Source organism: Camelus ferus, chromosome 16 (genome assembly GCF_009834535.1).
Source record: "Camelus ferus isolate YT-003-E chromosome 16, BCGSAC_Cfer_1.0, whole genome shotgun sequence".
Taxonomy (NCBI): Eukaryota; Metazoa; Chordata; class Mammalia; order Artiodactyla; family Camelidae; genus Camelus; species Camelus ferus.
Genome location: NC_045711.1, coordinates 25,084,640 through 25,111,526, shown reverse-complemented (window position 1 = coordinate 25,111,526; position 26,887 = coordinate 25,084,640). Strand labels below are relative to the sequence as shown.

Genomic DNA, 26,887 nt, shown 5'->3' with positions numbered 1-26,887 from the left:
CCAGGCTTCAACAAGAAAACTTTATCAGGAGAATTGATTATATTTTCATGACTGGACTCCAGCTTTCCTCTAACACATGGCCAACTGGCATGAGTAAGCATCCTTGGGGATGTACTGTCTTCTCCAGGACCTGTGAGTGCCCCCTTATGGCCAAAGAAGGTAGAACAGAGGTGAAGCAAAGAGCTTCACCTGCTCTGGGGAAGAGACCTAAATTCATGCTTGACTCTGCCACAATTTGCTGTGTGACTTTGGGCAAATTGTTTACCATCTCTGGGTCTTGAAAAAGGGGAAGGTTGGTCTAGATAAGCTAAAGTCTCTTCCAGTTTGAAAAGTCTGAATCTGAAGACCCCTGCTGCCTCACTGCTCCCAGCCCTGTCATGTGTTTGGTCACCATCTATATAGCTTGTGTACCTAAGGGGGAATTCTTGAACCCATTTTACCAGGTCTTGTCTCCCTCTCCATCTTAACTGAGTGGAAAAGGAGAGAGTTCGGGCTAGTGGATAGATGAATGCTTTTGGTGCTAGTAGCCACAAGGGTTTCCACTGTACATCCCGTTTTAGGCCCACTTGCCCAAAACTGGTTTCTTTCAAGGAAAAAATATTTCAGTAAACATTCAGCATAGGGGGACTTTGACCTTCTCTGCCCTCCAGGCAAGAGTGGCAATAATCCTTGGGCAGAATTCGTTCAACAAATATTGAGCATCTACTGTGTGCCAGGGACGAATCGGAGGAATAAGACCTGGTCACTGCCCTCAGCACAAAACTAGGTTCTAGGAATTCCTCCTCAAGGATGAGGGTCCCTGAAGCCTTAGGAGGGGACAAATGAGGGAGGATGGGGTGTTCTGATGCCAGCACCCACACTTAGCTGATCCTGAGATTCCTCTAGAGAGAGTATAGAGCAGATCCTGACCAGCATAGGGTGGAGCTCCACAACCCAGAAAGCCGCCAAAGCGGTACACCTGGGCTCCTTCTAGGACCCGACAGTGCTGCCCGTTGTGCTCCTTGTCCACCTGGCTGACAAAACACCTTAGGACATTACCCAGTTCCCGAGATTTCTGGCCAGAGGTGGCAGACTGCTCGGGGTAGCGGAGCAGAGGGTACCAGATTCGTCCGGCTTTTGGGAAAAGCCGACGAGAAGGTAGCGTCAAAGGACCCACGTGCGGAACAGAGGGAGCCGACACACGCGTTCCAGGGAGCGTCCCTCGGTCGAGGAGCCTGGGTTGCGCCCCTTCAATGCAGGGGTGTCTGGAGGTGCTTTAGTCTCTACAGTCCCCTACATGGGCGTCCCCCGGCAGTTTTGAGCCTCTAAGGGCCCTAGAGGCGCTCTTCGACGCACCCGCAGCAATCCATCACCACGTCCAGGTGCAGACGATCGCCTGCCTGAGCCAAGAGCCTAAAAGCGCGCAGCGCGGGCACGCAGAGCTCAACGACGGCCCCGCCCCTTCCGCCCTCTGGGGCGGGGCTAAGCGCGGCTTACCCCGGAAGTCCGGACCCAGGCGAAAATCAAACCAGGCTGGTGCCGCTCCTTCCCGTTACAGCACGTAGCAGCAGCGTCCTGGTCTCCCGCTCCCCAGTTTGGGTTTTTCACCCCTACTCTTACGAGGTCCTGAGTCCCCACCCCATTTCCCACATCCCAGTTTCAGCTGCAGTTTACTGCAGAACCTGAAGCCCGGAAAGGAACTTGTTTCCTGCCCCGGTTCGCCCCTCCCTGGACCTGTGGAGGGCTAGGTGAGGTTCGCGCCCGGTTTTCCAGCCTCGCCTCCCACACGCTCCTGCCCGCCCCCTCGGGGGCCCTCCGCCGCCCGACCATGGCCCAGAAGCCGAAGGTAGACCCGCATGTCGGCCGGCTGGGATATCTGCAGGCGCTGGTCACGGAATTCCAGGAGACGGAGAGCCAAGGTGAGAGCGGCAGGGTTGGGGCAGTGGGCGGGGCGGCGTCTGCGACCACCGCCCCGGACCTGGCTCCAGTGCCGCTTTTCCACTGCAGACGCCAAGGAGCAAGTACTGGCCAACCTCGCCAACTTTGCCTATGACCCCAGTAACTACCAGTATCTGCGGCAGCTGCAGGTCCTGGATTTATTCCTCGATTCCCTGTCGGAGGAGAATGAAACCCTGGTGGAGTTTGCTATTGGTAAGGATCGGGCCGGTCTCCTAGATGCCTCATGGGCTGTAATGAGATAAATGAGTAAGAAATGAGTTGGAAAAGGAATCTCTTAGGCAGCCCCTCAGTAGCGATTGTCTGAGCCCCCTCCACGGTTCACAGCTCGCTTGATTCGGGTCTGGAACTCCCTCCCAGGGCTCCCTCTGCACGTCTGCCTTTCCTCCCGCTTAGAGATGAGATCATAAATGAGGGAATGGATTGAAGCCGCTTGGAGAGGAAGATGTTTTGAGTGCTCTTTTTAAACATCTTTATCTTAATGTTTTAACATCCAGAGAAGTAGAAGTGACTTGGAATGGATTATGGCTCATTTTGTTGTGGTGGTCCAAGACCTATTGAATTTTTCACTGGACAGATTTTTATTGGGCATGTACTGTGTGAGTAAGGTATTGTTATAGATGCTGGAGAGATGGCACCAGAGTTTAACAGGAGCTCAGATCTTGGCGTTGAGAAGGAGTTTGGAATCTATTCTGAGGGCAAATCTTTTCTTCAGCATGCATCTTTTAAAAATAGCATTTCTCTACATAGTGAAAATAATCTTATCTACACAGGGAATGAAACCTTAAATAATAATCACTAAGTATCCAGTTATGCAAATTTCTCTAATGGTTCTCAAAAGGACTTTTTTGTTGTTGTTTTGTGTACACCAGGATCCAACCCAGGATCCATGCACTTAATCTGGTTGTTATGTTCCTTAGATCTATCTTTCTTTCTTTTGAACAAACTTTGTATTTTAGAACAGTTTTAGAAAAATTACAAAGATAGTATAGAGAGTTTCCATATATGCCACGTCCAGTTTCCCTGTTATGAACATCTTACATTAATATAGGGACATGTGTTACAATTGATAAACCAATATGAGGGGAGAAGGTACAGCTCAGTGGTAGACCACCTAGCATTCACGGGGTCCTGGGTTCAATCCCCAGTACCACCATTAAAATAATCAATCAATCTGATAACCCCCCAATAAATAATTAAACCAATATCAACCCATTATTATTATTAACTCCAGTCCATACTTTATTCTTATTTCCTTAGTTTTAACATCCTTTTACTGCTCCAGGATCCCACCTTACGTTTAGTTGTCATGTCTCCGTAGGCTCCTCTGGGCCGTGCCAGTTTCTTAAATTTTCCCCTTTTTTAGGGGGGAGGGGGATGACCTTGGCAGTTTTGAGGAGTACTGGTCAGGTATTTTGTAGATTTTCCCTCGGGGCTTGTCTGATGTTTCTCTCATAATTAGACTGGGATATGGATTTTAGGGGGATGACCACAGAGGTAAAGTGCCATTTTCATTTACATCATATCAAGAGTCTCTGCTGTCAACATGACTTATCACTGTTTTTTTCCTTAATTATGGCTTTGGCCAGGGGGTGGGTAATTAGGTTTATTTCTTTATTTAATGGAGGTACTGGAGATTGAACCCAGGACCTTGTGTGTGCTAAGCATGCAGCTCTGCCACTGAGCTATACCCTCCCCACAACTTATCACTCTTGATATTAACCTTGGTCACCTGGATGAAGTAGTGTCAGGTTTCTCCACTGTGAAGCTACTCTTTAACCAGCCCTCTGCCTTTCCGTGTTGTGCTCTTTGGAAGGAAGTCACAACATAAATTATATCATATCTTTTTAAATTATTAACAGACTCTTTTTTCATAACACTAATTGTTGAAGGATCTGGACCTATTCTGCAGAATGTCCCATCTTCCGAATTGTCTAGTTGCCTCTTTATGGTGTCATTTAGTTTGTTCCTATATCCCCTTTATTTCCTGCTATAACCTAGAAATTAGATTGAAAGCCTTGATAGAATCAAGTAACAAATTTGTCTTTTTTCCTGAATACATCATAGATAAGTGTGATTTAAATTTTGGAAAGACCTTCCAGGTCTGCCTCTAATTTGTGGTATCTGGGACTCCTCTTACCACAACAGGCCTCACATGTGTAGACATCACAGCTCTGTTCATAGCTTCACAAACACCTGCCCTGTGGCCACTCATTGGACTTAGGAGTGTATGCAGGAGTGTATGCACCAACAGTGTTCACCCTCAGAGTTCAGCCCTGGGCGTCAGGATGTAGGGAAGAGGCCTAAGCAGCTGTGGGAGCAGGTTTAGGGCCCAGGCTCTGGGTATGGGGGCAGGGGGATTGGCTTCCGATGGCTCCCTGGACTCTTACCTGTGGAGAGGGCCCAAGTGAGACCCTCCAAGGCTGGGCTGGGGGCAGGAGCCCCAGGTGCCCAGGTCTGCCCCTCTGGAAGATTATTGTGCTGAATAAATATTGTGAAAAATTGGTCACTTGAAGATTTTCTCCAGTGTCAGTCCTCCATCTCCTCTCTTTTTGGAACTCTGCTCCACAGCTTCTGCCATCTGAATGGTGATAGTGGCCGCTGCAGAAACCTGGGGCTAGACCTCCACCTGGGAGCAATAGAACTCCTCCAACTCAAACTTCTGACTCTGGAGCTAAACTGCTAAAAAGAGCAGTCACCCAAGACAAGGTTTTCTAGGATCAGGAAGCAACATTCCCAAGGCAGAAGCATTCTGAGATCCAGGCCACTGAGCTGGGAGTTTTGAGGGAGACTAGGGCTGGGCCTGGGTTCCTGCTCTCCTGGGCAGCTTTCCAGACTGGGTGACCCCCTGGGTGACCAAGCCCCCAAGTCTGTGGTCCCCACTTCCCTTCATAGCCAATTCTTGTGGATGAGTCCTGTCCCTCCAAGCCACGCTTCCTTGCCTGCCTGGCAGGACTGTCGTGGGGAGCAAAAGCGTGTGTGCATGTCTCTGTCTCTGTGAAGGTAGTTTGTCTAGAATTGTTAGTATCGTTATCACCAGTTTAACATTTCCTGCCTTTTCCTCCTCTTTTTTCTCCTCCTTTCCCTCAGAGCAAGGTCCCCAATCCCAAGAGCAACAACTTTCTTAGCATTGACTCCCTCAGTGGGATCCTCTGCAGATTAAACTTCTCCTGTATTTATTGTGCATAACTTAAAAGGAAAGTCCCAGCAGTGCTTAGACGTGTTTTGTTACTGTTTCTGTTCATGTCTGTGGTCCTCAGTGAGAAACACCGTCAGGGCTTATTCTGTCTGCACTTTGGAGCACCGAGTCTTTTATCTCTGGTGGCCTGTCAGATTGTGATCTCCATGAGGTCAGAGTGCCTTGCTTATCTCTGTTATGTCCTAAATGCTCAGGCCTTTTGGTCTGGGGAAGAGGATGGAAGGGGCAGGGGAAGGTGTAGAGGACTGGCCATGACTTGGTGCTGCAGCCCTAAGTAGGGCTGGTTCTGGAATAACTGCTCGGTTCGATTGCCCATGGGCATGGTTTGACAGAACCAAAACCAGTGTTGGTTTGCTGGCAGGGGACATAGTGAGTTTGGTAAGAGCTGGGCTTTGGGGTCAGGCAGGCCTGGATTCCAGTCCTTATTTCCTGACTTAACTACGGGCACTAGCTGTACCTGCCTCACAGAATTGTTGAGAGAATTAAATGAAATAAAGCATCTGCAGCTGCAAGGTTCCCATAGGCCTCCATCCAAGGACTGGTATCCAGACCCTTTTAAAAAAATTTTTATTTACTTTTTTTGTGGGGGGAGGTAATTATGTCTATTTATTTATTTTTAGAGGAGGTGCTGGGGATTGAACCCCGGACGCTCCCCACTTGAGCTATACCCTCCCCATCAGACCCTTTGGAGGATAAACAGTTACCTCTCTGGGAGAAGTGAGGTGGGAGGGGATGATGGCTTATTACCTTTCTGCTCCAGAGATTCTTTCCTTCTGGAGAAGAATCATTGAATGATAGGAGAAGATACGAAAGTTGAACCTTAGCCTCACAGTGGGTGTCCGGGCAGTATTAGGAGGAAGTACCACTGGGAGATGGGCATGGGGCAGGCCAGAGCTGCCCTTGTTTGGGATGGGCGATAGGGAATGGGTGAATTATCAGGAACCAGCTATAAAGCCAGGATCTCAGTAACTACTGGAATGAGTGAAAGAATTCAGAGCTCCTGCTCCAAATAAAAACTCTGGCAGCCTTTGGCATGAATTTGGGATTGTTGGCCCGAAGCACCATTGGTTGATTTGCAGGTGGGCACACTTGCGCCATTCTAGATGCTGTACGGAGGTGTAAAGGGACCAGGAGATAATTCTCTGCTTCCATGAAAACTGGTCGAATACTAGGGTATCACCAAATCCTTGGCAGTTTTGCTACTAAAACAATAGGTTCAAGTAGGTGGCCTCCTAGAATTCAGATTAAATCACTTTCCTCTGTTCTATTTTCTGCAATACTTGTGGCTGCCACCAGATGGTAGTGGCGCACAGAAAAAGGCTGGAGATGACTCCTGAGCGGCCTCACTTTAGAAAACAGTATTTAATAAAATTGAAGATAGGTGTGCCCGGTGACCCATATGGTCAGGGTACATGCAGACATCTGTGCAAAAATGTCACTAGCAGCATTATCTGTAACAGTCCCAAACTGGAAAGAGGCAACAGTGGAATGAATATCAACATTCTGGACATTCATACTACTTAGCAAGTTGAATGAGCAATCTACAGCAGCTCTGTACAATCATCTTCAAACATAATGTTAAGTGAATGATGCTAGACACATAATAATATGTACAGTAAATGTCCATTTCTCTAAAGGCCAAAAACAGGCAGAACTGAATTACAGTATTTAGGGATATGTGTGTAGTAAAATTATCTTTTAGTAAAAATTTAAAAGGTCCTGCTTATTAATTTAAAATTATTTTATTAAATTATTACAAGTCAGGAAAGTGTTCACCTTTGAGGGGGGAGAGAATTGAATCAAGGAAGAATATGCAGAGGCTTCTGGATCGCTGACAGTGTATCAGTCCTTGACCTCAGTGCTGGTTTCAAGGGCAGCTGCTTTCTCACTGTTAAACTCTGCCTGGGTGTGCCGGCCCTTCCTCTGTGTGTGAGTTGCAGGTGTGCCCTGTGCCAGCCTCCGGGGGTATAAACAGATGTATGCTTGGTCCACATCTACTGTGTGCGAGGCAGGGTCTTACATAATTTAATTCTCTCTGCCCATTTTACTGATGAGGAAATCTAGGCATGGAGAAATAGAGTTGCTTGCTGTGCTCACCTAGGTCTTCAGGGGCATTCCTGGGATTCTAGCTAGATCTGCCCACCACGGAGCCGTGGCTTGGTCCTCCTTATTCTGGGGTTCTCCTGTACCACCTTCTCTCACTGATCACCTAAGGTCCTGGGGTCACACATCTGTCTGCTTAAAAAGAAATTCTTCAGCCATCCAAGTGCTGCAGGATTCCCCTTGCAGGAAAGAGGTAAGTTGGATGCTCTCACCCACTGCTCCCTTCCACACTAGCTCAGAAGGCTGGCTCCAGGCAGCCCCCACCATCCCTGCCTGACTTGCAGAGACCAGTTCCCCTTGTGCTTTAGTTCTAGGCACCAGCAGGGTGTACGTGTGTGTTTTAGTAATTTATGTGAATACGTAATTGATTCAAGTGGTACAGAATTCAAAAGGGTGTATAGTGAACAGTAACTCCCTCCTTAGCTTTTTCTGGAGGCAACCATTGCTAGTTTCTTGTGTATCCTCCCAGAGATATTTTTAGGATTTATAAACAAATATGTATATATTTATATGTATACTATGTATACCTTTTTGCATGTTCTAGACATGTTATATTCTATATCTATATTCTGCCTTTTTTTTTTTTTTAACTTAGCATCATATCTTGGCACACTTGCAGTATCAGCCCATAAAGAGCCCCCTCGTTCTTTGTAAATGCTGCACAACATCCCTGGTGGGAAGGGACCCCTTTGGCTGGCTACTTACATTGTTTCCATTTTGCTCTCACAACCAGTGCCGCAGTGAATACCCTTATTTGTGCGTCACTTCTCTCTGGGCATCTACCTGTAGGATAAATTTCTAGACTTGAGTACAGGTCAGAAGTGGGAAAAGCCATGATATTTTTTTCTTTTGATTTAAATTGTTTTTTAATTATACAAAACACATCCATCTAAGTCAGAACCATATTATAGTGTATTTTCAGAGAAGTCCTGTCCCTTCCACCCTGCCCCTCCAATAGGAAACTAGCAAATGTAAGCAATACATACGTGGGTATTTGTCCCTCAGCTTCTTACACATAACAGTAACTGTCTCTATAGACTGTTCTGTCCCTCAAACTCAAAATTTCAGAGAGAACCATTTTCAAGATGCTGAAGTAAAACTTCAGAACAAATAGTCCCAAATGAAGATTTTGCCCCAGGATGGACTGTGGCCAGCCCAGGACCCTGGGGCAGGCGGGTCCTCAGATGTAGTCATGTCTCAAGCCACTCTCTCCACCCTCAGAGGCGCCAGGTGCTGGCTAAGCACTTGTCAGCGTGAGTTCATTTAATCCCCAGGACAATCCTTAGGCCCTCTCGTCCCTTCCAGCCCCAACATCCTACTTGCTTTGTGACCTGACCTCTCTGAGCCACCACCTGCTTTCTCTTCCCAGGCCGCACTTGGGGTTTTCTCTTTTGCGTCTCCCTGGGGGCTTCTGCAGCTCCCTGCGTCTAGAAGGGCCCTGACTTTGCCTTTTTTTCCTCTTTCTCTCTGTCTTGTCTGTTTTTGTCCAAAACATGTTCATCAGCCAGTCAGAACTTGTTCTCCTTTTTGCTTGGTAGTCAGTTTTTAAATTGCAGCATAATCAACAACCCACAGTGAAATGCACATATCTTAAGCGTCATTTTGATGATTCTTTAAATTCATTAAGGTATGTGTACATCTATGTAACCAGCACTTAAATCAAGATACAGAATGTTTCCATCTCCCCAAAAAGGTCTCTCATACCACCTGGCAGTTAGCGTCTTCCACCCAGAGGTAGCCCCTGCTCTAACCTCTTTCCCCATGGATTCGTTTTGCCTGTTCTTGAACTTCATATAAAGTACAGAATATACTCTTTTGTCTGGTTTCTTTCACTCAACGTGATGTTTTTAAGATCCAAGTTGTAACAGTATCATTAGTTCATGTCTTTGTATGACTATGCCAGAATTTGCTCCTCTGTTCACCTGTTGATGGAGATTTCTGTTTCTTGTTGGAGCCTTATGAATAAAGCTGTTATGAGTTTTTATACAAGTTCTTGTACACATGTGTAGTCTCTCGGGGAGATTCCTTATATATGTATGTACTCATTTTTCTCAGATTCTGGTAGGAGTAGAGTTGCTGACTCATAGGGTAGATTTAGGTTTAACTTTCTTAGAAGCTGCCAAATAGTTTTCCATAGTAATTATGCGTCACACTCCTCACCACCAGCATGAGCCTTCCAATGGTTCCACCTCCCCACCCACACTTAGTATTGTCAGTCTTTTTGGTTTTAGCCATTATGATGGGTGTGTAGTGGCCTCTTATTGTGGTGGTAATTTTCATTTCTCTGATAAGGAATGCTAAGCACATTTTCACATAATGGCCTTTTTGTGCAGAGTTTATCCAAGTCTTTTATCGTTCATCTTTTATTGATATGCAGGAGTTATTTATTCTGGATATGAGTCCTCTGTCAGATAACGTATTCTGTGAATATTTTCTTCTTTTGCCTTTTTACTTCCTTTTTCTTTTTTTTTCGTTTTTACTTCTTTTAATGGTGTCATTTGGTGAGTTGTTCTCCTTTCTGAGTGAATGTCAGCTTTAAAAAAAGAACATCATCTTTTTCCTGGTTATAAAAATGAACATGTTCATGGAGGAAAACTAACATAACAAAAATAACATGTTCATGGAGGAAAATAAAGAATAAAGAAAATTAAAAATTACCCATAATCCTACTACACAGAGATGACCAACTATTATTACCATTTTGGTGTGTTCCCAGCCTGTCTCTTTTTAATGTAACTATTCATGTAACATTTATTAAGCATCTGGGGCTGAGGCCACAGGATATGGCAAGGCAAAAGACCCATTCTTAAGGAGTTTGTAGTTTAGTGGGACAACAGCCAATGTGTTGACAAAGAACCCTGAGGTATGAAGAAAAATAAAGGTGCTAAGGGGAGGGCATCGTTGGGAGAGGGGCTGATTAGGGTGCTCATGGAGGGCTCTCAGAATAAGTGACATCTTACTGGACCTTTTCTTTAAAAAACTGAAGTATAGTCAGTTACAATGTATCAATTTCTGGGACATCAATACAATGTCCCAGTCATGCATATATATACATATATTTGTTTTCATATAAGTTTTTTCCTTTTTTTTTTCCCCCTAGGGGCAGGAGGTAATTAGGTTTATTTATTTCTAGAGGAGGTATTGGGGATCGAACCCAGGACCTTATGCATGCTAGGCATGCGCTCTACTACTTGAGCTATACCCTCCTGCCTTGGACCTATTTTTTTTTATTGCAATTTTATTATACAATTTAATGTCTTTTTTTTCTCTTTAACCTTCTATTGCAAGCATTTTCCCACATTAAGTATTCTTTGAAAATGGGATTTTTGGAACTGTATACTTTTTTCATCACACAGATGTACCATAGTTTATTTAACCAGTTTGCTCTCGTTGGGCCTTGTTTAGGAAGCTTCCAGGTTGTGTGTTGCTCTTTCTACAACCCATCTTGTTCTTCAGGGCAGGTTCACAGAGGTGAACTCAGGGGAAAGCACAAAGCAGCCATGGCTTCAGCTTCTCATGGGTCCTCAGCTCCATGGTGGTTGCTCCTGCTCAGCCTGTTTACCCTGAAGCCCTTCTCTTTACAGCCTGTCACTCCTCTTTTCATCTCTGAGGGTCGCTGCCTGCCAGGCAGAGGGGTTTCAAGAATTCCCTGCTGCTGTTGGGGCCCGGGCAGCTGGTGAGCTCTGGCAGGCACCTGATCCATCCTTGGAGGCTTCCTAGGCTTGCGCATGGGGAGCAGGTGGGGCTGGCTGTCCCGAGGCCGCCTCTACCCCCATCCTCCAGCAGATGCCATCTGATTGTCCCTGACCTGGGCAGCAGTGCCCCACGCAGGCACACCTGGGTGTGATGATGACTCAGCAGCCAGAGAGTGACTCAGGCTTCATCGTATCACAAAGCTTGACAGCAGAGATAAGTCCCACCCCCGAACCCTGCGTTGCATCTGCAGTGCCAGTACGAGGCTGGTTCACCAGCTCAGCAGAGAGGGCGTAAATGTGTCTGAGAAGCCAGAGGCCTGCCAGAGCGTTTCTACGTGTCCCTGCTCCTGGATGAACCTGGCATCTGCCCGTGGTAGGATTAGCTGTTCTGGTGGCTACTAAAGGGACACCTTTTCCCATGGGAGTGGCAAAGGGCTCCTCATCTTCTGGGACTTTAGGCAAGTTACTCAACAGCCTCAGCTTCTTTCCCGTAAGTGGGGGTGATAACTCTTGCTTCATGGGGTTCAGTCCTGTTCCCAGCACGTGTCCAGTGAGAAGACTCCCCAGTAGTAGGCACCTGGGATACAGAGGTGAAGCAGAGAGCAGGGCTGGGCCATACAGTGCCCGGGGACAGACTGCAGGTGAAGAAGGCGGTCACAGGAGGACCGCGGGTTATGCTAAGGGCTCCACTAGGGTGAACGGGTGCTGAGGCAGAGATGGGCAGGAAGGCCTCTGAGTGTCCCAGAGGGAGGGACCTCTCCATCAATGTCTTGGGCCCTCTCCTGCTGCTCATCTTCCTGACTCTGGGAACGAATGCCACTCAGCCCCTTCTGCCCCTCAGAGGTACTGTGTCTGTGAGATCCCACAGCCGCAGAAGTTCAAGGTGGATGAGGTCTCAGGGAGCCATCCCATCCAGCCCCTCAACCCTTGCAGTGCAACCCTTTCCCCCTGCCCCTTGCTTTAAAATCCTTCCAAAAAATATCGTGGAGTGCCCTGTGCCAGGTGCCGAGGACACGGTGGGAATAAGACAACCTAGGTTTTGACCTCAGGACACGTACTTTCTAGTGGGGCTCCACGGGCAGTGAGCAAGAAAAATCTGTGAAGATGATTTCTCAAAGTTTTAAGCATATGAGGAAAATGAAACAGGGTCATGAGGGAAGTGCTCTGGATGTGGCAGGGAGTAGCTAGTGGGGTACTCCAGGGAAACTTCACTGGCCGGGGAGCCATCAGGTACTGGTTACCAGCAAGAGAGTAGGACCATGTGAAGATCCTAGAGGGAGTTTGGATTTTATTCCAAATACAGTGGGAAGTCCCTGGAGGCTGACTGGATAAAACCTTTATAAATGTTTCCCTATAACAGGACTCAAAACTGACTCAGATACTGCTAGCGAGAGGGTGGCTGTGCCTGGAAAAGGAGGAGGAGTGTCTTTGCCAGCCTTGCCTCCCACCTCCCTGTACCTGTTCCCTTGCGCTAGAGGAGATGTCCTAGTTGGGTTTGAGGCTGGGGGAGAGCCTCTTAGCCTGTTGCTAGAGATGCAGGGGAAGTGGGTGGGCTGTGACTCACTCCTGATTGGACACTCAGGACTGGTCGGCCATGTTATGCAAATGAGATGTGAAGCCCTTTCTCTGCTTGGAGTAGGAACCTAAGGCGGGAAGCTCAGTCGGGACCCACAGGAAATCAGCTTCCCACATTGCCTGCTCCAGGCCTCACGTGAGAGAATGGGGTGATCTGGCCACACTGCTTGGGCAGTGGGTTCTTAGATCCATAGTCAGGAGGTCTCTCCCTATGGCCTTTCATCCCCTAGAATCCTAGTAACAGTGATGTGGGACTGATGCTGAAACACTCTAACCTCTTAATAAATTATGCTGTATCCATAAAATAGTGGACTGCATAACTGTTAAATGATGCCATGATTGTAGATTTATTGGCATGGAGAGATGTTCATGTTAAGGAAATGAGAAAAGCTGGCTCACAAAACATTAAGGAGAGTATCAAATTTTTGTTAAATATTTGTATGTAGTCACATATTTAAAAATTGTGGGATGAAAATCAAATGTTAAATGTCTGGGTGGTGGGATTAATATGGCTTATATTTTGGCTTCGAATATTTTTAACAACTTTACAGGATACAACTGACATATAATGAACTGTACATATTTAAAGGATATAATTTGATAAGTTTTGACGTGTATATACCAGTGAAACCGTATTATTTTCTTAATTGTTCTAAAATGGTGATATATTGTGAGTTTTATGTTTTTAAGGTTTTTTTTTTTTTGCTTTCTATTTTTTAAGTTTATTTTTTAAAGTGGCAGTTTATTTATTTTGGGGGGAGTAAGTAGGCTTATTTATTCCTTTATTTTAAATGGAGGTACTGATGACTTCGTGTATGCTAAGCATGCGTTTTGCCACTGAGCTATACCCTCCCCTCTTTTTTGCTTTAAAAAAAAGGAGAGTATATCAGCCATTTAACTGGCTGAGCCAAGAGGGACAGGGATCAGTGCCCACTTCCAGAAGGCTAGGCAGTGGCAGGGAGGCAGGCCTTTCTGGAACCTTGAAAGGGAGGGCTGGAGAACCCAGTGGACTTTGGATCCCTTGTCCCTGGGCCACCTTCTCTCAGGCCTGGGCCCTTCCCTGGGACTGAATGGGTAGAAGAGGGATGGGAGGAGGCCCAGGGCCGAGGCATCTAGACCCCTCTTGCTCTTCCCCAGGAGGCCTCTGCAACCTGTGCTCAGACAGGGCCAACAAGGAGCACATCCTGCAGACAGGGGGCATCCCCCTCATCATCAACTGCCTGTCCAGCCCCAACGAGGAGACTGTGCTGTCCGCTGTCACCACGATCATGTACCTGAGCTCGCCGGGCTCCGGCTCCCACCCCGAGCTGACGGCCGTGCCCGTGGTCCAGTGCATGCTGCGCTTCTCCCTCTCAGCCAACGCAAGGCTCCGAAACCTGGCCCAGATCTTCCTGGAAGACTTCTGTTCCCCAAGCCAGGTGGCTGAAGCCCGCAGCTGGGGGGCTCACTCTGCTCTGGGTATCCCACTGCCAAGGACTGAGGCCCCACAGGAGCCCTGACCCAGGGAGAGCCCAGGCCACAGCACCCTGCCTGTTGGAGACCAGACTGAAATCCTGGTGGGGACTCAGGAGGCAGGAACAGTTCTCACTGAGCACCTTCTCCCCAGATGGTGCTTTTTTAGCCATTTTAAGGGTGAGTTTTCTCAGCACAACAGACATTTACACTATGATGAAAGGCATCAGAAGATGAGTGGGCAACACGTGGAGAAGGAAATCGAAGGTGGTGCCATTTTCACAGGTGGCCACTCTCCACCAGCTGGAGGTGCAGGTCCTGCTTCCCGGGCCGCCCCGCCACCAGGCTTTCAACCTTGTGTAAGAAGCAACTGGGTCCCTAGAACCAAAGGCTTTGTAAAAACTGTTTCTCCTGAGGAACAGCTGGGCCTGGGGCTTAGGAGAATTGCCTGAGCTTGAGGACATACACATTAACCACACCCTTAACTGAAGTGTGTGGAGCAATTTTAAGAACTAGAAATGAAAAACTTTGTGGTTAAAAGTATTTCGGGGCTTGGGGAATGTGTGCCTACTCCAGGGCTGTGGAGGCTGGGCTTTGGGCATGGTGGATGCTGGCCTGGAGAATTCTGTGGCCCAGGAGTAACTGTTTATCCACACTGGCCTCTCATCTAGACACCATGTTAGGGCTTCAAAGAGGAAGATGTGGTCTCTGCTCTTGAATGTTGTAGCTCAGTGACTGTTAACATGGCCATCAGGCCTTAAGACTGAGGCCATGAGAGTGACGACACATCAGAACACAGGCCCAAACCCTTGGAGCCGTGTCTTCCTTCACCACCCCGTGGCCCCTGCCTGGAAGCCCTGGCACGTCTTCTCTGCCATCAGGATTAGTAAGGGATCCCTGTCCCTGGAAGTGCGCTCAGGCTCAGAGGAGCTTCAGGAAGCAAGTAAGGGATGTTCAAGGCAGTCAGAGGACCAGATACTGACATGAAGCCTATGGCTCAGAGTCCAGGGCATGCTGGTCAGCACAGGGGAAGGGGTGTGGGCCCCCGTGGAAAGTTGGGATTCAGAGCAGTGGAACGTCCTGGCCTCCCTTTGGCATTCCCTTAAAGTTGACCTTTTACATGGCCAAGGAAAGGCATATTTGAGAGGAATGGTATCCAGGTGGATATGGAGGTGCACAGATTATGGGACTAATAGACTAAGGAGATGTGAAAGGAAGAGGGAAAGGCCTCCTTATCAGCCTGTATTCCAGTTGCCCCCATGGGGCTCCTATCCCTTTACTTCCCCAAATAAACAGCCTGAAGAGAGCAGTGAGCCAAAGCATTTTATTAAAAAGGTTCCTGATTTCCCCACCATGCTTCCATGCCAGCTCTCTTGGGAGGTTCCAGGTGGCTGGCACGGTGCTGGCGGGGGTCACTGCCATGATGCTGCCTGTCACTCGGTTCTGCCACGGTTCCTGCTGGCCTGCCTTCCCTTCCTTAAGCTACTGTCTGCTGCCAGGGTCCTCAGCTTACTCCTGTGGCAGCCTCAGGCCGGTTCAGTCGCGCTGCATGGTTCTCCTCTTGCTGTCTATAATCTCCTTCCAGTTGTCACTCCAGGAGAACAGCCGTCTCCTTGTTGGGGGCAAGACCAGGTGCTGGTTGTGGCAGCAGGTGAACAAGATGTGCTCCCAGCGTGGGGTCTCCTCTTGGCCTGGGACAGGACATGGGAGGAAGGCAGGAAACATACAGTCTGTAATCTGGTTATTTGTGCTCCCTCTCCCTAATCCCAGCCGGCCAGATGCCTGGAGGTTGCTAAGGAAAATGGCTCCCACCTTGAATGGTGTCATTGTCATCAATGAGCAGGTCCCCTAAGACCACCGTCTTGTCTCTCGTCAAGATAATGCGCTCCACAAACTGGGGCCCCAGGTGCTTCTCCACCCAGCGGTACTGTGTAGTGGGCACAGGTCTGTCAGATGAGCGTGATGGGCCCCTGAATTCAGGGCCAGTCAGCAAGTAGGTGTGAGGGAGGGTCTACAGCCCTTGAGAGAGATTGCTCCCCCCACCCCCGTGTTTCTGCTGGTTTGTTTTACAAATCAGGCTTTAGGAAGTGCCGAGGCAACCGCACCTTCTCGCCCACACAGTGGTCATATTTCATCAGAGGACTGGTGCAGATGAAGACTTGGGTGCTGCAGGGAAGGTGCAAAAGTTGGACAGGGTGGTGACAGCCCTTGCTCCCCACCACCCCTCCCTCCCCACCCTTCCTCACTCCTGCATGTCATTCATCTCCCGCATGGCTTCCAAGGCTCCAGGGATGGGCTCCAAGTCTAGGAAAAAGCCTGGGGCTTCATACACACTGGCCACTTTGTCCTGAAAGATACAGTGTTCCTGTCCTGGCTCTGCTCCCGGCAGATCTCTCCAGCCCCAGCGAGGACTCTCAAAAGTAAGGTTCCTGAGGGTCTTCGGCCCCCAAATCAGAGCCTCAGGTAGAGGAGTTTGTGTAGGGGTAAGTACTCCCCCAGACTGTCTTGTCCTGAGGTGAACTGTGGATTCCGAAGTGAAAGCTTTGTTAATTTAAACAGAGAGGTGCCTCCGGACACAGAGCAGAGACAGTCCTGATCTGACCAAAGGGAGGGCTCCCCAATCCCAGGTGCCCTATGAGGTTGGGGCTCCCCGCTCCCAGGTGTCCTGTGGGGCTGGGGCTCCCCGCTCCCAGGTGTCCTGTGGGGCTGGGGCTTCCCGCTCCCAGATGTCCTGTGGGGCTGGGGCTCCCCGCTCCCAGGTGTCCTGTGGGGCTGGGGCTTCCCGCTCCCAGATGTCCTGTGGGGCTGGGGCTCCCCGCTCCCAGGGTCGCTCTCCACCCCTGTTCACTCCCTACCGCCAGGTCTGGGCGCAGGGCTCGGTACTGCTCGCTGGCGAGGAAGCCGCGGCGCTCTTCCAGGGGCACGTGTGGCTCCCCGGGGAATCTTCGGCGGAAGCCCCGCAGGAGGCCGGTCTCGAAGTCGGCCAGCACGCCGTCCATATCCACCAGCACCCGCACGGGCCGCGTGTGCCGCGCCGCCATCGCCATTGCCATCGCCGCGAGGCAGGGGACCCGGCCGGAAGCGTGGAAGCGCCGGGAGCGGGAGCCGAAGCGGAGCTGATCGCCTACCGCTGCTTCCGGAGACCCCTGGGTGGGCGGGGCCGACCAGGGCTAATTTGCATGGGCCCCGTGTGCCCCGCCCTGCGGAAGGGCGAGAGCTTCCCAGGTTCCCCAGGACTCCGCGTGGCGCCGGCCTGGGTCACTTTTCTGGTCTGAGGACGCGCCCGCGTGCACATCGGCTGCCCCCCAACTCTGTAGCAGACGTCCCCGCTCACCCCACAGATTGCTTGGGGGCAGACCTTACAGGGGCCTGACCCGGGACTGTGCTAAATACTGAGAAGCGGCTTCTAACAAGGAGTCAAGACTTATAAAACCGGTGGGGTTGGCTCCATCTTTCTTAGAATCCATACCTGGCCCCCATGCTTGTGGGGACCCCAAAAGCAGAGTTCCCACGGCGTCAAGGCAGCACCAACCCAAGACTTGAATATGGGGGCTCCCAGTAGCTGTTTGAAGTAAATGAATCTGTTGAAGACCATTGGTTCGTGTGAGCCGAGCTCCTCAGAGATGAGTTCATAAACCAGAGTCTGCTTGAAACATGGGAGCATCTAGTTTAATCATCCAATCTCACTTGGAAGAGACGATTTTCCACCAGGTAAACCGGACTGTCCTCCTTTTTATGGAACTGACACTTCTCTAGAATTGGCAGCTGTATCCTAGAAAATGCTGAACATTGCTGTTCTGTTGGCTTTCGTTTTGTAGATTTAACACAATTTCCTGACAAATGCAAATATATTTACCTACAAATTAGATTCAGATTTGAGTCTGTGACCCATCTGTCTATAGTTCCCCAGTTGAGCACCCTAGTACTTCCAAACCAGTGTAACAGACACATTAGGAAGGGGAGCCTGATGATCGAATATTAAAACGCTTAAGCAGTAGAATCAGCAGTAGCAATTAAGTACTGAGTCCTGGGCTGGTTTTTTTCTCACCTCCTTTACCAAGCCAGTGAAGTCACACAACTGTGTAAAGTCCAGACTGTCAACGAAATGCTAGATTCTTCTGCCGTCATCATTTTAAGATCATTGAACTTAACTTTCTAAACCCTAAGCTTTTTTGGGGGGCGGTGGTAATTAGGTTTATTTAGTACTTATTTATTCTTAGAGGAGGTACTGGGGATTGAACCCAAGACATCATGCATGCTAAGAAGTGGCTTCTAATAAGGTGTCAAGACTTCTTAAACTTGTGGGGTTGGCTCCATCTCTGCTCTACCATTTGAGCTATACCCTCCCCCTCCTAAACCCTAAGCTTTCTAAGTGGAAATTCAACACCCTTAGCAAACATGTTTACATAGAATTTTCTAAAATCATTAATAGTACCAAAATGGCTGGCAGAACTATCCCTCAGAACACCTTCTGACTAGGCACTTACCTTCATAGAATAAAAAAACTAAAGCCAAGTTACAAGTTGTGACACAAATTAGGGACCTCTCAAAAAACAAATTAAGGACCTCTTTCCTAGGAGGAGCTCCACCATTACTGAGAGAACGGGTGCAGGTTTCCTACCTCCAAAGAGTCATAGCAGGTCAAGCTGTTTGTAGGGCCAATCTGTTTTAGTGAAACTAGAAGAATCCTGTAAGCATAGCTGTTCATTCTCCATTTCGCAACTGCTTTATATGATTAGGAAGGAAAACTTAACACCCCGACAAACTGTAATTACTTACTCTCCCCAGAGATGCTCAATAGGTCAAATGAGCGGGTGGTTACCCACTAGGCTTGAATCATCTCAATCATGGGAGTTTTTAAAGGTGACCTCATTCAAAGGTCTTTTAAAATTTTTTTTAGTTTTTTGGGGGTGGCGGAGGGAATTAGGTTTATTTATTTAAAGGGGTTGAACCCATGACCTTGCGCATGCTAAACATGCTTTCTGCCCCTAAGCTATCCTCCCCCCAGCCCCACACCGAAAGATCTTTAAGTTAGGAAATTGAGCCCCCAAATGACAAGCTCAAGAACACAGCTGCTCAGTAGCACAGCTAAACCTAAAAAGCTAGGTCTCACAGTGCCCCAGTTTGGACATTTTATATAGCATGTTGATCTGGAACTTTCTGCCTAGAACCCTGTGAGCTTCCTCCCATCTTCCTGAGAGGACTTAAGACATTCCGCATGGACCCTTCCTTTCTTCGGAGCCTTTCTTTGACCGCCCACCATTGAGAAGTACCTTGCAAGCATGAGGGGACTCAAAATTTTGAATGTTATCACCGAGCACAGATGGTAGGTAGTAGATGAGTCTAGTGTATTAGCTAATAATTATTTTGGATACCAGTTATACATGTTAGTCCTGTATTTTACTACCAGGTATCAGTTAATTATTTTGGCCTTTTGAACTCATGCTCTGCCTTTCAACCTGTTTTCTTTAAAGACAAGCCCACTTCCCTCTGGGCCTTACTATTACTCTTTTAATTTTAATGGCTCATCAAATCCCTGGGCGGCAGGATTGACAGCACCAAAGGAGAATGCAACTGAACAGGTAGAACAGTGAAACAATCTCAAAAAAAGATGACACAGGACACAGTGTTTCAAAATTTGTACATTGTTTACTTTAAGCAACAATCCAGGATTGTGAAAGTACAACACACATTTTAAGGATGAGACTTTCATTTCATGGTCTAGCACCAGCATCATGCACACAGCTTCAAGTTATCTAAGAAGAGCACTGCCCCCGTGGGGTCCGTGCACCACGAAGACCCACTTCTGTGTGGTCCCCGCCCTTGCTTCACCACCTGGAATCCATCAATTTGAGTGTACATAGAAGCCTTCCTCTGCGTGGGAGCAGCGGGCTTTGCTCAGCCAGTCAGGTTAGTATCTGGCTTAAAGGTTTCTTAAGGTTCAGAAAGGTAAGGTTTTTTTATTTTGTTTTTTTTTTTTTTTGCTTTGCAGGCAGCAAGGCATGAGGCGCAGGCCTCTATCACTCCGTATGGCACAGAAGATGCTTTTAGCAAAGGGCACTGACAAGTCAGGGCAACGCCAAGTAAGTTCGGCATGAAAACAACTTTGTTTGGGGGCCTGAAGGGACAGCGCCTGTGGACTGTCTACTGGCCTGTCCAGTGCAGGCTTGGTAAACCCAAGTAAAGCTGACAAGAAAAGGGTTTTAAAAACCTCAGTACAAAAGACCCTCTTAACACATTTAGAACCAAATGATTTGTTCTTAAAAACACGGTACTAAGTGTCACAAAGATTTTCCCTCCAATCTACTACTAGAAAACACTCATGCCATGGCCTACAGACCCAGAGGAATCAGGACAGACTGTGAACCTGTTCTTCCAAAACAAAAATAAAATTAAAAAAAAAAAAAAAGACAGCAGTACATAAAGTGCTTCTTTTTTAATGAAACAAATCCAAAAAGATGTACAGTCAGGCTCAAGTTGTGCAGTTCACAAGCATGGAGAAAACAAACAGAACGACAGAGTTCAGGGCAGGCGGAGCTAACCCAGGACGAGGCTAGACTTGCCACCAGGAGGGTTTCTCCGGGACGGCACCGGGGCCGGCGCCACCGGGCTGGGCACAGGGGCGGCGGGCACGGGCTTCTCCTCGCTCTGCCCCAGGCTGGCCTGCAAGTCTGTGTCCACGTTTTCTAGGAAAACAGAGAATGAAATGAAGGCTACTAAGGCTAATAACTATTCCCGGGGAAGATGCAAAGAGTCTATTTGAAGATGGGTCAAACCATACCTAGAGCTACAAAGAAGAAACCAACAGTCACCAACCATGTGGCCCCTATCCAGGATTAACCATTGTTACTGTTTCCCCATATTTGTCCCCAGGCCTTTGCTGTGTAGCTTCTTTTCTACAGTTCATCAATACATGAAGACATATATACGAGTTGTGTGCATTCCTCTAGTCCATTTGTTTGATGTATGTTTTGTATATATTTTCCAGCAAATAACACAGAACACTGCTTTTGTATTTTACTATAAATGATACCAACTTTAAAAAAAAATTCCTATTTATACACATGGTCATAATTCAGCTTGCTTAATTAACTGCTTTATAGTATATATTAGAGAAGAGTATTTATGATTAACCCTCTACTGATAGCAAAAAACAGAATCAATCCAACCCTTCCCAAGCTGTAATGCGTACACTCTGGAACGTGTGCCCACAGGGACACAGGGCTGTCATCTTCAATTTGAACAGACATTACACACCACCTTTCTGGGTGGTTGTACCAAGGTCTACCCCACCACCCATGTCAAAATATGCTCCCCTTACATCTTTCCACATCTACCACCTGGTAACCACCTTACTTTGACCTCTGCCAAACTGATGCGTGAAAACTACTACTCACTTATTACTAAAGAATCTACTGTCCCCCTACTGAGTGGTAGTAACATCTCTGTAATCAGGTCAGTGCCATTATATTAACCTGGCACTTTCCACATTAAAGTCTTGAGAATTGGTGTATTATTATCCAATATCCTAGCTATCGCTTGGCTGATTCACTGACTTGTGAAATTCCCAGCAAGCATGTATTCTTAACTGGGTAGTTTCTACTGATTCAAAGTCAAGAGTGACTGCAAAAGAAAAGGCACTGGATTTTCTGTGAAAGGTAATTCCTACAGAGTTTGATAATTTGAGGCATGTTAAGACTTATTTTTAATTTGTTAAAGAAACACCAGGTCTCATTTCCATGTTAAAGCATCAAAGTAACTTCAGTTGTGTAATCTAACACCTGCCTTAGAATAATCACACACAAAGAGGCACTTCTAGTGTAGAAAATTAAACACTAATTTATGAGACTTGGGAGAAAAACTACTTTCAGGGTTAAAGACATTTATTCCCTCCTCTAGTTTAGAAGTTCCAAGACCGGAAGTAGTGGAACAGAAATACCGGTTATGGTATGTACTAAGACCTTCCTGTGGTCTCATACTAGACACCAATGAAAAGTACCAACTTCGAAAAAATGTACTTTAAGTTCCTCAAAGGCAAAAACATTAAAAGTACATGTTCCTAAAACCACCTGTACAGAGTTTTGATTTAGCCACCTAAAACCAAGAAGTCCAAGGGGGGGGCCTTAGATCAGAAATACAACATCTCAGACATAGACTACTGCTGCTTTGAAGATTTCATTTGATGAATTTTGGGAACATTTGATAGCACTTATAAGGCATATAATGTCCTATACTATCCAACATGTAAAACTCCAGCATGCAGCTTTCCAAGACAACGGCGCTCAGGGTTATGAACTAAAGCTTGGAGGGAAAGGGCTACCCTTTAGCTTAGCAACTGGGTCAAAGGTGTCAACATCAAGCACCCAAGTCCTCCGACAAAGTGCCCTTAAATAACCCTAAAAACCTACATTTTAAAATAATCTAAGATGACTACAGACCATGAACTCAGCCTGAGCCAGCGTATCCGTTCAAGCTGTTTGATTTCAGCTGCGAGAACACGGCCTCCCCACTGCACAGGATCTAACTGGATTCCACACTGTCCGCACCGAGCAGCTAGTGAGTACTTCTGAAGGACACAAAGTTATCTTTCAGCTCTACCATGGGAGTTTATCTCTGTAAAATGATAAATAAGCTAATTCCCACTAATCTTCTGCTTGTTCCTCATAATTATTGGAACTGTTCTGTCTTTCAAAACTAGGTAACATCCCAAAAAAGAAAAGGGGGAGGAAAAAAGGGCACATGGAGACTAAACAGCAGGCCTTGGTTTAGATGCTTGTTTGTCCAGTCAGAAATACTCCAGCCAGAGAAGGTGGAGGTCCAGTTACTTCATCTGGTTAGTCTACATAATGACATAAGTAAGGGTTTAGAAACTTCTATAGGACTTGACAGAGAAGGCTTTTGTCTACTGAATCCAATAATTTTTAAATGGGGTTTTAAACAAAAACACTTCCACCATAACGTACATCTTTTATACTCCTGACTTGTCTTTCTTCTTTGGCACATCAATAAGGTGACTGAATAGACACCAATGTCAGAAGAGAAAAAATGATGCACCTTAAGGATCAGGAGACTAGAACCACTAGAAGACACAGCAGACCATCAAACTTGCCTGAAGGCAGGGAAAGACTTGGGCCTGAACTTCCTGGAACTTCTCTCCCTCTTTCTGAAAGATTTCAAAAGCCCTCCTTGTAGCCATTCCTGTGTTAACTCCCCAAAAGATGGAGGCAGTATATCCAGAAAAATCTGTTTTATTTAACCTGAGCAGAGTAGCTTAACTTTGCAGTCAAGTTGGCAACAGAACTGGGGCTGACCTTTACTCATCAGACATGTCCCTGAATGATTGTCCCCCTTGTCGTTTTATGACAAATGAGCTAAAAGTAGTAACAGTCAGGAACACAGAATAATCAGGTGGCAAAACTGATTGATCATTTACAAAAAAAGACCTGTCATACTATAGAACTATGTGCTGTTTCACCTGAAGAATCTATAACACACTGAACTGGGGGTACTATTATTAGGACAAATGACACATCTTTTCCTAAGTTCTCACACAGTTCTCTAGGTTCCCCAAATTTCTAATTATAACCATTGGCCAAAATTAGTGAATAAAGATTAGCTGATTCTTGCTAAATAAGGTCTGACAGTAGAAGTATTTCAGAATACAAAAAGCCCAGAATCAGAAAGCCTAGATTTTTTTTTTTTTAACCTCCAGAACAGTCTATCTAAAAAGTGGACAGGAGCAAGTCTAGCCCTTCAGTCCAGTGAGAAAGCAACCTGTCCACTGAGGAAGAACCCAGGTCATGCTCACAGGGGTTCATAAGATTCCCCTCCCATCATGTCCATCAAGAAACACTGAGTAGGGGGAGGTTGTAGCTCAAGCACAGCGCATGCTCAGCATGCATGAGGTCCTGGGTTCAATCCCCAGTACCTCCATTAAAAAAAAATTTAATTAAATAGACCTAATTACCCCCCCAAACAAAATAAAAACCTAAAAATCATCAAAAAAAAATTTTTTTTAAATTAAAAAAATAAAACAAAAAAACACTGAGAGGGCAGAAGAGGAATGTGGTTCTTATATATTTCTGTTTCCTTGGAAGACTGCCTCACAAAATGTAATGGGAGAAAAAGGCCACGAGGAAGCGGCTTTGTTCATCCTCCTGGACCAGAGGGCCCTGTGGCGGCTGCATGTCACCGGGTCAACTTCAGCCTGATTGCTACTGCCCAGCACATGTAACCTTCTCATTACACGCACCAGTAATTCTCTGCTACTCATTAAAGACGTGCCAACAAGTACTTCAAAGACTTAAAATGATTAGCTCCTTTCCACATATAATTGATAATATGGGTGCTAACTGAAAATTTACATCTGCCCGTTAAATCATCATTTATGAGATCATAGGGTTACCAGTGTCTTGCTGGATGAGCACCTCAATATATAATCAAACATGCTTTTTAAATTAAATGCTGTGGGCTGAGCTTGAAATGCCAGAGACTTTTACTAAAAAGCTCTCATTGAGTGTAACAAATGCCAACTTGATTGATATACATATATTCTTAAAGAATTCTCTGGGGTTTTTCCCTTTTCTAGTACATTTCTAGCATTGCTCTCACTGCCGGCCGATACCAAATGTGGACATACATGCTTGCGAACTTTCCAGCTTCATTTTTCTTTCCCCTCCACCTAGAGGAAACTGGCAAAGCCAGCTTCACTCCTCAGTCTCTTTTGCCAAGACACGATTTGAATTAAAATTTCAGTCTATCCTAAAACCATTTATAAAACCAGAAATTGTGATACTTTTCCAGAAGTACTCACCATGAACGTCACCTTCTCCCTAGAAAACAACAACAAAAAAAAAATTAAAAATTTACTTCAGATTTCAATTTTGCAACACATAAATAAAATAATCATAGTTTTCAAAGAGACAATAGCTTCTCTGAACTATTTCACAACTGCAAAATTTTGTTTCCACGTGGTCAAGTTCAGGGTCAGGCTGCCATTACAATAAGCAACCTTTATTCAACCTGGGACAATGCAACACAAAAATACTGCTGGGCAAACTGCCCCAACGCCAGTAACATGCCTGAAACACCAAATAAACCTTAACATTTACGCTGATGACCTAGTATCAGTATTTCAGGGAATCTTTTATCAGAACAGGAAACCAGCAAACCCATCCTTCCATCCCCGCTTCCTTTCTCCCAGTCTAGCTGCTGAGGGGACTCTGTCAAGTCCATAGCCCTCCTACAGGTCCCCCCCGCACTCAGCTGGCTGATGCCTCCAGGTTCTCTGAGGTCCCTACTCAGGAGGATTCCCACCAGGCTTTCCAGACACACACCTGGGGGCTCAGGGGCTGGGCTCACCTGCAGACAACTGATGGTAACACCCATGCTGCCGTCTCCCTGGAGCTCAGCTTAAAATGACTGGGCAACATCTGCCCACAACTAAAACAGTCCTTGAACGCAGAAATGCTACTACGTATGAGATTGGTAGCAAATGCGTATGGTCCAGTTTCAAAAATCAATACTGAAGGATGGAGACTAAACCTAACGGTAGAAGAGACAGGTGAACAGACCACTCACCTAGAGCGGTGAGCTACTCTTTATCAGTCTTCCACCACCAATATGCTCAGTTCCTCTCCTGGTGACCTCTGTGTAAAACTCCAGTGGCAGCTCTTAGTACAATAGGGTGGAACTGAATTTCTAAAACTGTATTAACCTCAAAGCCTGTCTTGCCCCCGCTGTTGGCCCACTGACCTTCAGATCTAAGAAGTCTCCAGAGTTTGCTTCAGAAGAGTTCCTTCTCTGGGGTCCAGATGACTCAGAATCTTCCCTGCCACCACTGGACTTTGTACCTGAGTCAAAATGCACCTTCTTAAGGAACACAATGGAAAGAACTGAAGCAAAATACTATTTAATGTGTTAGTTTCATGTTACAAAACGAGCAGACTGTGTTAGGGAGGTAAGTTACGTAGCACATGGACGAAATAACCCGATCTGACGGCAGTCCTTACTCTGCCATCACACAGACTCTCAGTATTTCCCACTTCTTACTCCCAGTCTCTCCGCCAGCGACAAGTTCCAGCAGTTGTTTATCTCATGCTTAAGCTAGATTTTGCTCCTCCGCACAAAGCCAGCTCAGGTGGTTCTGCTGGGCCTGTCCCTTGACCAGTGACCACAAATAAAAATGGTACCTGCCGACTTGGCCCACGACGGGGGATTTTCCTCAGGTGTCCCAAAGATGCTGGAGGCCATTTTGTTCCTCCTCACAGGTTGTTCTGTTGGCTCATCAAAACCTAACGAAAAATTGGATCCACCACCTGGAGGCCGCAAGACCCTAAGAATGATGGCAAAACATCAATTTCAGATCACACCAGAACATTTCTCAGCATAAATGTTTTCAGACACCTTTCACTTCATTTCCCTCACCCACTCATTCTGCTTTCCCCCTGACAAAACAGAGCTGCTACTGGGGAAAAGGAATTGCCTCTATCACGGTATAAATTCAACACTGGATGTTAAGATATGAGACGCTGCTTACACCTGTAGTGAGGCTGGGCACCACACAAGGCAGCTGAAACAGCCTGGCTGGCGTCCCCTTTTAGGAAATTGCGAAAACCTAATGGATCTTGTCCACTGGACACATTTACAAAGAAGTTTAGAAGCACACCTTGTCATTTATTTAAAAAGCAGTTCTATCTTTATTTTCAACAAAATTCTTTAAAATAGAAGAATGGGGGAAGGGTATAGCTCAGTGGTAGAGCACATGCTTAGCATGCAGGAGTTCCTCGGTTCAATCCCCTGCACCTCCGTTTGAAAAAAATATAAATAAATAAACAAATAACCTAATTACTCCCCACCAAAAAAGGGAATATATCCCTGGTTGTAAAAAAAAAAAAAAAAAAAAAAAGTAAAAAGTAAAAAATTTAAA

At 46.6% G+C, this 26,887-nt stretch overlaps 3 protein-coding genes and 1 long non-coding RNA gene across 6 annotated transcripts in view; 2 read left to right on the top strand and 2 right to left on the bottom strand.

Annotated features, from left to right (window-relative positions):
• Positions 1-159: 159 nt before the first annotated feature.
• On the top strand, positions 160-20,368 carry ARMC7 (armadillo repeat containing 7). 3 transcript variants are annotated; one of them, XM_006176482.3, is made up of 5 exons: positions 160-1,898; positions 1,987-2,130; positions 13,645-17,670; positions 19,128-19,285; positions 19,507-20,368. In XM_006176482.3, the coding sequence occupies exons 1-3, from the start codon at positions 1,808-1,810 to the stop codon at positions 14,004-14,006; spliced, it is 597 nt and encodes a 198-aa protein (XP_006176544.1). In that variant the 5' UTR covers positions 160-1,807; the 3' UTR covers positions 14,007-17,670; positions 19,128-19,285; positions 19,507-20,368. The 3 variants fall into 3 exon arrangements, with proteins under 3 accessions (XP_006176544.1, XP_014407644.1, XP_032312750.1); XM_014552158.2 differs by lacking the exons at positions 19,128-19,285; positions 19,507-20,368 and having other exon boundaries at positions 1,987-2,066; positions 13,645-13,785; XM_032456859.1 differs by lacking the exons at positions 13,645-17,670; positions 19,128-19,285; positions 19,507-20,368 and adding an exon at positions 5,032-10,311 and having other exon boundaries at positions 1,987-2,141.
• Positions 15,264-17,077, bottom strand: NT5C (5', 3'-nucleotidase, cytosolic). The gene is made up of 5 exons (XM_014552159.2): positions 16,815-17,077; positions 16,206-16,306; positions 16,065-16,125; positions 15,772-15,886; positions 15,264-15,650 (listed from the first exon to the last, which is right to left on the bottom strand). The coding sequence occupies exons 1-5, from the start codon at positions 17,010-17,012 to the stop codon at positions 15,496-15,498; spliced, it is 630 nt and encodes a 209-aa protein (XP_014407645.2). The 5' UTR covers positions 17,013-17,077; the 3' UTR covers positions 15,264-15,495.
• Positions 19,589-26,887, bottom strand: part of JPT1 (Jupiter microtubule associated homolog 1) — a 13,295-nt gene continuing 5,996 nt past the window's right edge. The window contains exons 2-5 of the mRNA XM_032456860.1: positions 26,151-26,293; positions 25,714-25,811; positions 24,773-24,791; positions 19,589-20,645 (exon numbers count right to left, since the gene is read on the bottom strand). Of these exons, the coding sequence (XP_032312751.1) occupies positions 20,497-20,645; positions 24,773-24,791; positions 25,714-25,811; positions 26,151-26,293 (409 nt within the window). The 3' untranslated portion in view covers positions 19,589-20,496. The remainder of the gene's footprint in view (positions 20,646-24,772; positions 24,792-25,713; positions 25,812-26,150; positions 26,294-26,887) is intronic.
• LOC116656736 overlaps positions 23,320-26,887 on the top strand; it is an 18,092-nt gene continuing 14,524 nt past the window's right edge. Inside the window, exon 1 of the long non-coding RNA XR_004311652.1 lies at positions 23,320-23,404. This is a non-coding gene — a long non-coding RNA (uncharacterized LOC116656736). The remainder of the gene's footprint in view (positions 23,405-26,887) is intronic.

What these genes read in the sequence shown, in the direction of transcription:
- NT5C (XM_014552159.2), bottom strand. Translation starts at nt 17,012, where the DNA reads ATGGCAATGGCGATGGCGGCGCGGCACACGCGGCCCGTGCGGGTGCTG. An exon ending in GAGATGAATGACATGCAGGA is followed by an intron (nt 16,126 to 16,205) that starts GTGAGGAAGGGT and finishes CCTTCCCTGCAG; the next exon opens with CACCCAAGTCTTCATCTGCA. An exon ending in ACCACTGTGTGGGCGAGAAG is followed by an intron (nt 15,887 to 16,064) that starts GTGCGGTTGCCT and finishes CCCACTACACAG; the next exon opens with TACCGCTGGGTGGAGAAGCA.
- ARMC7 (XM_006176482.3), top strand. Translation starts at nt 1,808, where the DNA reads ATGGCCCAGAAGCCGAAGGTAGACCCGCATGTCGGCCGGCTGGGATAT. An exon ending in CCAGGAGACGGAGAGCCAAG is followed by an intron (nt 1,899 to 1,986) that starts GTGAGAGCGGCA and finishes TTTCCACTGCAG; the next exon opens with ACGCCAAGGAGCAAGTACTG. An exon ending in CCTGGTGGAGTTTGCTATTG is followed by an intron (nt 2,131 to 13,644) that starts GTAAGGATCGGG and finishes GCTCTTCCCCAG; the next exon opens with GAGGCCTCTGCAACCTGTGC.